At 46.1% G+C, this 9,632-nt stretch overlaps 1 protein-coding gene across 1 annotated transcript in view; it reads right to left on the reverse strand.

Moving 5' to 3' along the window:
- BRCA1 (BRCA1 DNA repair associated) overlaps positions 1 to 9,632 on the reverse strand; it is a 92,796-nt gene that overhangs the window by 11,841 nt on the left and 71,323 nt on the right. The window contains exon 18 of the mRNA XM_017867636.1: positions 3,908 to 3,991. Within this exon, the coding sequence (XP_017723125.1) occupies positions 3,908 to 3,991 (84 nt within the window). The remainder of the gene's footprint in view (positions 1 to 3,907; positions 3,992 to 9,632) is intronic.

Raw genomic sequence — 9,632 nt, forward strand, 5'->3', positions numbered from 1 at the left:
TTTTTTTGAGACGGAGTCTGGCTCTGTCGCCCAGGCTGGAGTGCGGTGGCCGGATCTCAGCTCACTGCAAGCTCCGCCTCCCGGGTTTACGCCATTCTCCTGCCTCCGCCTCCCATGTAGCTGGGACTACAGGCGCCCGCCTCGTCGCCCGGCTAGTTTTTTGTATTTTTTAGTAGAGACGGGGTTTCACCGTATTAGCCAGGATGCTCTCGATCTCCTGACCTTGTGATCCGCCCGTCTCGGCCTCCCAAAGTGCTGGGATTACAGGCTTGAGCCACCGCGCCCGGCCATGTTTTGTTTTGTTTTGAGACAAGGTCTCACAATATTGGCTAGGCTGGAGTGCAGTAGCACCATCAAGGCTCACTGCAGCCTCGATCTCCCAGGCTTAAGCATTCTTCTCACCTCAGTCTCCTGAGTAACGGGAATACAGGAGTGCGCTACAACACCCAATTAATTTTAAAATTTTTTTGTAGAGACAGAGTCTTACTATGTTGCCCAGGCTAGTCTTGAACTCCCGGGCTCAAGTGATCCTCCTGCCTTGGCCTCCTAAAGTGCTGGGATTACAGGCGTGAGCCGCTGCACCCAGCTGGGATTTTTTTTTTTTTTTGAGATGAAGTCTCCCTCTTGTCCTCAGGCTAGAGTACAGTGGCGCAATCTTGGCTCACTGCAACCTCTGCCTCCCAGGTTCAACCGATTCTCCAGCCTTAGCCTCCCAAGTAATCCCGAGCTGGGATTACACGCGCCTGCCACCACACCCAGCTGATTTTTGTATTTTTAGTAGAGATGGGGTTTCACAATGTTGGCCAGGCTGGTCTCGAACTCCTGACCTCAGGTGATCCGCCCGCCTTGGGCTCCCAAAGTGCTGGGATTAGAGGCATGAGCCACTGTGACCGGCCTGGGATGTTCTGAAATGGCTAGCAGTGCACACTTGAAAAAGAAAGAAAAGCAAACTGGGAACATAGCACTTAGGGAGCTGAGAAAGCAGCCAGCTCAGGCCTGACAGGTAGGTGTGAAATCTTGCACAGAGTTCTCCCTGAGAGGAAGTCACAGTTCTGACTATGTCATCTGCTACAATATGATCTGGAGAAAGTCATTGAGTCTTCTTGGGTCTCATCTGCAAAGTTGTTAGAATGTTCCATTTTTTTTTCCCTCTGTGAAGCCTTCAATAACTTTTCAACAAACTATGGTATTAAGAGTTTAGACTTGGAGGCCAGGTGCAGTGGCTCAAGCCTGTAATCCCAGCACTTTGGGAGGCCGAGACGGGCGGATCACGAGGTCAGGAGATCGAGACCATCCTGGCTAACACGGTGAAACCCCGTCTCTACTAAAATACAAAACTAGCCGGGCGAGGTGGCGGGCACCTGTAGTCCCAGCTACTGGGGAGGCTGAGGAAGGAGAATGGCGTAAACCCAGGAGGCGGAGCTTGCAGTGAGCTGAGATCTGGCCACTGCACTCCAGTCCGGGCAACAGAGCAAGACTCCTCCTCAAAAAAAAAAATAAAAATAAGAAAAAATAAAATAAAATAAAAAATAAAAATTAAGGCTGGGAATGGTGGCTCACCCCTGTAATCCCAGCACTTTGGGAGTCTGAGGCGGGCAGATCATCTGAGGTCAGGAATTTGAGACCAGCCTGGCCAACATGTTGAAACCCTGTTTCTACTAAAAATACAAAAAATTATCTGGGTGTGGTGGCAAGTGCCTGTCATCCCAGCTATTTGGGAGGCTAAGGCATAAGAATCATTTGAACCTGCGAGCTGGAGGCTGCAGTGAGTTGAGATTGTGTCACTGCACTCCAGACTGGCCAACAGAATGAGACAAAAAATTAGCTAGGTGTGGTGGCACATGCCTGTAATCCTAGCTACTTGGGAGACCAAGGCACAAGAATTGCTTGAACTTGGGAAGTAAAAGTTCCTCCCAAGTTCAGTGAGCAGAGATAGCGGCACTGCACTCCAGCCTGGGTGACGGAGCAAGACTCTGGCCCGAAAAATAAATTAACAAAGAGTTTAACTTGGAGCTAGACTTCCTGAGTTCCACTTCTAGTTCCATCACTTACTAGCTGTGTGACTTTGTGCAACTTATTCAACCTCTCTGAACCTCAATTTTCACATCTGTAATATAGGCATAATTACAGTACATAGCTCATAGAGTTGTCATAAAATTGTTAATTACTTAAAACATGGTTGGGCCTTTACAGCAGCCCCTGGCATAAAGTGATCTTTTTGGGCCGGGCGCGGTGGCTCAAGCCTGTAATCCCAGCACTTCGGGAGGCCGAGACGGGCGGATCACAAGGTCAGGAGATCGAGACCCATCCTGACTAACATGGTGAAACCCCGTCTCTACTAAAAAATACAAAAAACTAGCCGGGCGAGGTGGCGGGCGCCTGTAGTCCCAGCTACTCGGGAGGCTGAGGCAGGAGAATGGCGTGAACCCGGGAGACGGAGCTTGCAGTGAGCCAGGATCCAGCCACTACACTCCAGCCTGGGTGACAGAGCGAGACTCCGTCTCAAAAAAAAAGAAAAAAAAAAAAAAAAAAGTGATCTTTTTTTTTTTGAGACCTTCTCTCTGTCGTCCAGGCTGGAGTGTAGTGGCGCAATCTCAGTTTACTGCAACCCCCACCTCTTGGGCTCAAGAGATACTCTCAACTCACCCTTCTAAGTAGCTGGAACTACAGGTATATGCCACCACGTCTGGCTAATTTTTGTATATTTTTTTTTGGTAGAGATGGGGTTTTGCCATGTTGCCCAGGCTAGTATCGAACTCCTTGGCTCAAGCGATCTGCCTGCCTCAGTCTCCCAAAGTGCTGGGATAACTAACACGAATGAGCCACTGTGCCTGGCCTAGTGAACAGTGTATAAATTTTAGTTGTTATTAGCCAGGCACGGTGGCTCATGCCTGTAATCCCAGCACTTGGGGAGGCCAAGGCAGGTGGATCACAAGGTCAGGGGTTCAAGACCAGCCTGGGCAAGATAGTTAAACCCTGTCTCTACTAAAAACTATAAAAATTAGCTGGGTGCAGAGACAGGCACCTGTCTACTTGGGAGGCTGAGGCAGGAGAATTGGTTGAACCTAGGCGGCAGAGGTTGCAGTGAGCTGAGATTGTGCCGCTGCACTCAAGCCTGGGCAACAGAATGAGATTTCGTCTGAAAAAAAAAAAATAGCTGTTATTAATCACTTCCTCTTCTATGTTTCCACAGACAGCACTGTGTATGGCCTGCTCACAGCATTTACCACACTGCTTTAGAGAAAGACACTCTAGGCTGGGCGTGATGGCTCACGCCTATAATCCTAGCACTTTGGGAGGCTGAGTTGGGGGGATCACCTGAGATCTGGAGTTCGAGACCAGCCTGGCCAACACAGTGAAACCCTGTCTCTAGTAACAGTACAAAAAATGAGCCCAGTGTGGTGGCGATGCCTATAATCCCAGCTACTTGAGAGGCTGAGGCAGAACAATCGCTTGAATCTGGGAAGCGGAGTTTTCAGTGAGCTGAGATCGCACCACTACACTCCAGCGTGGGTGACAGAGTGAGACTCCGTCTCGGAAAAAAAAAAAAAAAAAAAGGAGAGAGAGAGAGAAAGATGCCCCAGTGAAGTGAAAAGAGCAAAGGCTTTAGATTCCCATCTGCTTAAAATCTCAGCTCTTCCACTTATCAGCTGAGATCTGAACCCCAGACGGGAATCCAAATTACACAACCTCTCTAAATATCTTAGTTCTATCATTCATAAAGTAGAGACAATACTTATTTATGTGGTTGGAATGGAAGAGTGAAAAAAGAAACTGTGTGAAAGTATCTAGCAGTGTGTATGTATGTAGTAAGTCTTACAAGATGAAGTGGCCCATCTCTGTAAAGGGGACTGGAATACAGAGTGGTGTGGTGAGATTTTTGTCAACTTGAGGGAGGGAGCTTTACCTTTCTGTCCGGGGATTCTCTTGCTCGCTTTGGACCTTGGTGGTTTCTTCCATTGACCACATCTCCTCTGACTTCAAAATCATGCTGAAGGAAACCAAACACAAACCATCAGGACCAGAGAAAGAGAAGCTTCCTTCAATAGAAGTGGAGCAGACACGTCATGTTTAAGGCATTCAGGCCGGGCACAGTGGCTCACGTCTGTAATACCAGCACTTTGGGAGGCCGAGGTGGTTGGATCATTTGAGGTCAGGTATTTGAGAGCAGCCTAGCCAACATGGTGAAACCCCGCTTTACTAAAAAACAAAAAACAAAAAAAAAACAAAAAAACCACAAGGTTGGGCGCAGCAGCTCACGCCTGTAATCCTAGCACTTTGGGAGGCTGAGGTGGGTGGATTACTTGAGGTCAGGAGTTCAAAACCAGTCTGACCAACATGGTGAAACCGCATATCTACTAAAAATACAAAAAAGTAGTTGGGTGTGGTGGCAGGCGCCTGTAATCCCAGCTACTTGGGAGGCTGAGGCAGGAGAATCTTTTGAACCCAGGAGATGGAGGTTGCAGTGAGTCGAGATGGTGCCACTGCACTCCAGCCTGGGTGACAGAGCAAGACTCCATCTCAAAAAATTAAAAATAAAGTTAAAAAAATACAAAAATTAGCTGGGCGTGGTGGTGTGCGCCTGTAGTCCCAGTTACTTCCTAGCTACTTGGGAGGCTGAGGTGTGAGAATTGCTTGAAACCGGGAGGCGGAGGTTGCAGTGAGCCAAGATCATGCCACTGCACTCCAGCTGGGGCGACAGAGTGAAACTCTGTCTCAAAACAAACAAACAAACAAAAAAAAACAAACAAACAAAAAAAATTAAGGCATTCAGAATTGCCAGGCAGGCAGTAGCTGGGCACCAATGGCTCACACCTATAACGCTAGCACTTTGGGAGGCTGAGGCAAGAGGACGGCTTGAGACCAGGAGCTTGAGACCCACCTGGGCAACACAGTGAGATCCCTTCTCTACAAAAAAGATATACAGAATTTCAGTCAGGCATAGTTACATGTGCCTGTAGTCCCAATTTCTTGAAAAGCTGAAGCTGGAGGGTCACCTGAGCCCGGGAGTTGGAGGCTGCAGTGAACTATGATCATACCACGACACTCCCACCTGGGTGACAAAGTGAGACCTGGCTAAAAACAAACAAACAAAAGAAAGAAAAAGAATTGCTGGGTAGAGATTTGACAAAAAAGAAAGTAAAATCATTCTTTTTGGTAGACCAGGTGAAATGATCAGTATCTCAGCTGTTGAAATCAATTCACTGAAGCAAATCTTTGTGTGCAGAAATTAACAGTCAGCTTTTCACCTCACTTGGGACTTAATGTATTTTGATTTTCAACATCTATCTCCTCCCAAAACATTCACTTAGCATTTAGATTAAACTGCTAATATTGTGCTGTTATAAAGGTAAATGAAAAATTCCCTATCTCCTAAATCAATTGCATAATATCATCTAAGGAAATAAAGGCTTTTCAGATTTCCACTGATTTACACAGTTAACACAACCAAAATGATAAAATATACATTCAATACACTAAAGAAAGTTAGAGGTTTTTCATAATCACTATTATGACTAGTCATGGACATGAGAATAAAGAATAATGAGACTGGGGAGAAATTTGAGGAAGAATGCTCAGAAACAAGTCTGACTGAAACTCACATTGTAGGGAAGGCCTTATGTGTTGCCAAGAGTATTGTGAAGAAAAATAAAGGCAAGAGTATAACCACCGGCTATTACTAGGGGAAGAATATCTGACATTTCCTAGTTACTTGAATGAGGAGTCTAGTGATAAATTTGTTAGAAGACTCCCATGTTTATAGTCCTCCTTGTACTCCTGAGCTTCATACCATGTGTCCAACTGCCTACTTAACTTCTCTATCCAGATGTCTAGTACACATCTCAAAATTCAGGCATCTGGCCAGGCACAGTGGCTCATACCTGTAATCCCAGCACTTTGGGAGGCCAAGGTGGGTGGATCACCTGAGGTCAGGAGTTCAAGACCAGCCTCAGCCTGGCCAACATGGTGAAACCCCATCTCTACTAAAAATACAAATATTAGCCAGGCGTTGTGGCAGGTGCCTGTAATCCCAACTACTCGGGAGGCTGAGGAAGGAAAATCACTTGAACTGGGAGGTGGAGGCTGCAGTGAGCTGAGATCGTGCCACTGCACTCCATGTACTCTAGCCTGGGCAACAGAACGAGACTCTGTCTCAAAAACAACAACAACAACAACAACAACAACAACAACAACAACAACAAATTCTCGCATCTAAAACAGAGTTCCTGATTCCACTCCTGCTTCCTGCTCTTCCCACTCCCCCATATTTCCTACCATGCCTTCTTTATCTAATTTAATATTACTAACAAGATCTATTGTTCAAGCCAAAACCCAAGTGTCACTCCTTCAATTTCTCTTTACCTTATCCTCCAATTTTAATCCATTAGCAAGTCCTCTCTTCAAACACATCCCAAACCAACCTTGGTTTTAACCATCTCCACACCACCAATTACCACAAGGATAAAATCTGAATTCCTTACCACCAAATACTATGTGATCTGGCCCTTATCTATGACCTTCTCCCATTCCTTGTCTAATCTCTGCCTCCACATAATTTGCCAATTACTCCAGCTACACTGGCCTATCTTTTATTATTATTATTATTTATTTTTTTTGAGATGGAGACTTGCTCTGTGGCCCAGGCTGGAGTGCAGTGGCGCAATCTTGGCTCACTGTAATCTCCGCCTCCTGGGTTCAAGCGATTCTCCTGCTCCAGCCTCCCAAGTAGGTGGGATTACAGGCACATGCCACCATGCCCAGCTAATTTTTTTCTTTTTTTGAGACAGAGTTTCACTCTTGTTGCCCAGGCTGGAGTGCAATGGTGCGATCTCAGCTCACCACAACTTCCACCTCCCAGGTTCATATGATTCTCTTGTCTCAGCCTCCTGCGCTGGGTTTAAAGGCATGCGCCACGATGCCAGTCTAATTTTTGTATTTTTAGTAGAGACAGGGTTTCTCCATGTTGGTCAGGGTGGTCTTGAACTCCCGACCTCAGGTGATCTGTCCACCTTGGCCTCCCAAAGTGCTGGGATTATAGGCATGAGCCACCGCACCCAGCCATGCCCAGCTAATTTTTGCATTTTTTAGTAGAGATAGGGTTTTGCCATGTTGGCCAGGCTGGTCTCGAACTCCTGACCTCAGGCGATCCGCCTGCCTTAGCCTCCCAGAGTGCTGGGATTACAGGTGTGAGCTACTGCGTCCGACCCTTTTTATTCTTATTTCCTGAGATGGGAGTCTCGCTGTCGTTCAGGCTGGAGTGCAGTGGTGTGATCTCGGCTCACTGTAACCCCCACCTTTCGGTTCAAGTGATTCTCCTGCCTCAGCCTCTGGAGTAGCTGGGCTTACAGGTGCTGGGATTACAGGCACATGCCACCACGCTGGGCTAGTTTTTCTTATTTTTAGTAGAGATGGGGTTTCACCATGTTGGCCAGGCTGGTCTTGAACTCCTGACCTCAAGTGATTTGCCTGTCTTGGCCTCCCAAAGTGCCAGGATTACAGGCGTGAGCCACCACACACAGCCAACATTGGCCTATTTTAAAAAAAATAAACCAAGCTCTGGCTGAGCATGGTGGTTCACACCTGTAATCCCAGCACTTTGGGAGGCTGAGGTGGGTGGATCACTTAAGTTCAGGAGTTTGAGACCAGCCTGGTCAACATGGTAAAACCCCATGTGTACTAAAAATAAAAACTACTCAGGTGTGGTAGCATGTGCACCTGTAATCCCAGCTACTTGGGAGGTCAAGGCAAGAGAATCGCTTGAACCTAGGAGGCAGAGTTTGCAGTGAGCCAAGAATATGCCACTGCACTGCAGCCTGGGGGACAGAGCAAGACACCATCTCAAAGAAAAACCAAAATACAGAAATCAAAAAACCACGCTCATTATTACCTCAAGACCTTTATGTTTGCTATTCCTCTGCCTATAAGATGCATTCCCTCCATTTTTGAAGGACAATTCTTTCTTGTTATTTAGGTCTCAGCTCAATTTTTTCAGAAAGGCTTTCCCTGGCCTCTTTAAACGAAAGTAATCAACAACCTTTATTGCCAGCTAATACTATTCCACTGTTCTGTATATTTCTCCATAGTATTTATTGTTATCTTAAATTCATTTTTATTGTGTATCTCCCCTCAACAGAACCTGAATCCTACCAGGGACTTGGTTAGTCTTGTTTACTGCTGTATTTCTAGTGCCCAGCACACAGTAGGCTCCCAATAAATAGCCACTGAATAAAAGTTAAAACCAACACAAATATCATTTAATTAATTATGAATATATTGAATTGTGCACAATAGTTCATAAAATTACTTTTTTTTTTTTTTTTTTAAAGACAGGGTCTCATTCTGTCACACAGGCTGGAGTGCAGTGGCGAGATCTCGGCTCATTGCAACCTCCGCCTCCCGGGTTCAAGTGATTCTCCTGCCTCAGCCTCCCCAGCAGCTAGGATTACAGGCACATGCCACTGTGCTTGGTTAATTTTTTTTTTTTTTTTGAGACGGAGTCTTGCTCTGTCGCCCGGGCTGGAGTGCTGTGGCCGGATCTCGGCTCACTGCAAGCTCCGCCTCCCGGGTTTACGCCATTCTCCTGCCTCAGCCTCCGGAGTAGCTGGGACTACAGGCGCCCGCCACCTCGCCCGGCTAGTTTTTTGTATTTTTTTTAGTAGAGACGGGGTTTCACAGTGTTAGCCAGGATGGTCTCGATCTCCTGACCTTGTGATCCGCCCGTCTCGGCCTCCTAAAGTGCTGGGATTACAGGCTTGAGCCACCGCGCCTGGCGTAATTTTTTGTATTTTCAGTAGAGACAAGGTTTTACCATGTTGACCAGGCTGGTCTCAAACTCCTGACCTCAAGTGATCCAACCACCTCAGCTACCCAAACTGCTGGGATTACAGGCATGAGCCACCGCGCCCGGCCTATAAAATTACTTTCACATTTTATTTTGCCTGATCTGTTGTCACAGAAGTTCTCAGATGGCTGCTTTAAAATTATTCCTCCTCCTACACTCTATTTTATTTACTTCTCACTGTTCTCAGTATCATAAAGTGCAACATCTTTTTGAAGCAATTTGAATTATAAAGATACATTTGCATGTATATATATGTATATATGCATATACACACACACTTTTTTTTAAGAGATAGGGTCTTGCTCTGTGCAAGTGTTAAGAGTGCAGTGGTATGATCATAGCTCACTGCAGCCTTGAACTCCTGGGCTCAAGTGATTCTTCTGGCTTAGCTTCTTCAGTAGCTAAGACTACAGGTGCACATCACCATGCCTGGCTAATTAAAAAAGAAATTTTGTGGAGACAGAGTCTCACTATGTTCCCCAGGCTGGTTTGAAACTCCTGGCCTCAAGTAATCTTCCTATCTCAGCCTCCCAAAGTGCTGAGATTGTAAGTGTGAGCCACTGCACCTGGACTGCATATTAATATGAAGAGCTTTTCTTCAACAACACTGAACGGTTTTCTACAACGGTATATGCAAGTGGGCACACTTCTTGTCTTATGAATGTTTTCTTTCCCTTTATAAACTCCTTTTCCTTTCTCTTTTCCCCAAAGAAAGGACTTTCTTTTGAAATCTAGAACAAATGAGAACAGAGGATATCCTGGTTTGCTCTGCAAATTTTTTTTTTTTTTT

Source organism: Rhinopithecus bieti, unplaced genomic scaffold (genome assembly GCF_001698545.2).
Source record: "Rhinopithecus bieti isolate Rb0 unplaced genomic scaffold, ASM169854v2 scaffold_4544, whole genome shotgun sequence".
NCBI classification, from domain to species: domain Eukaryota; kingdom Metazoa; phylum Chordata; class Mammalia; order Primates; family Cercopithecidae; genus Rhinopithecus; species Rhinopithecus bieti.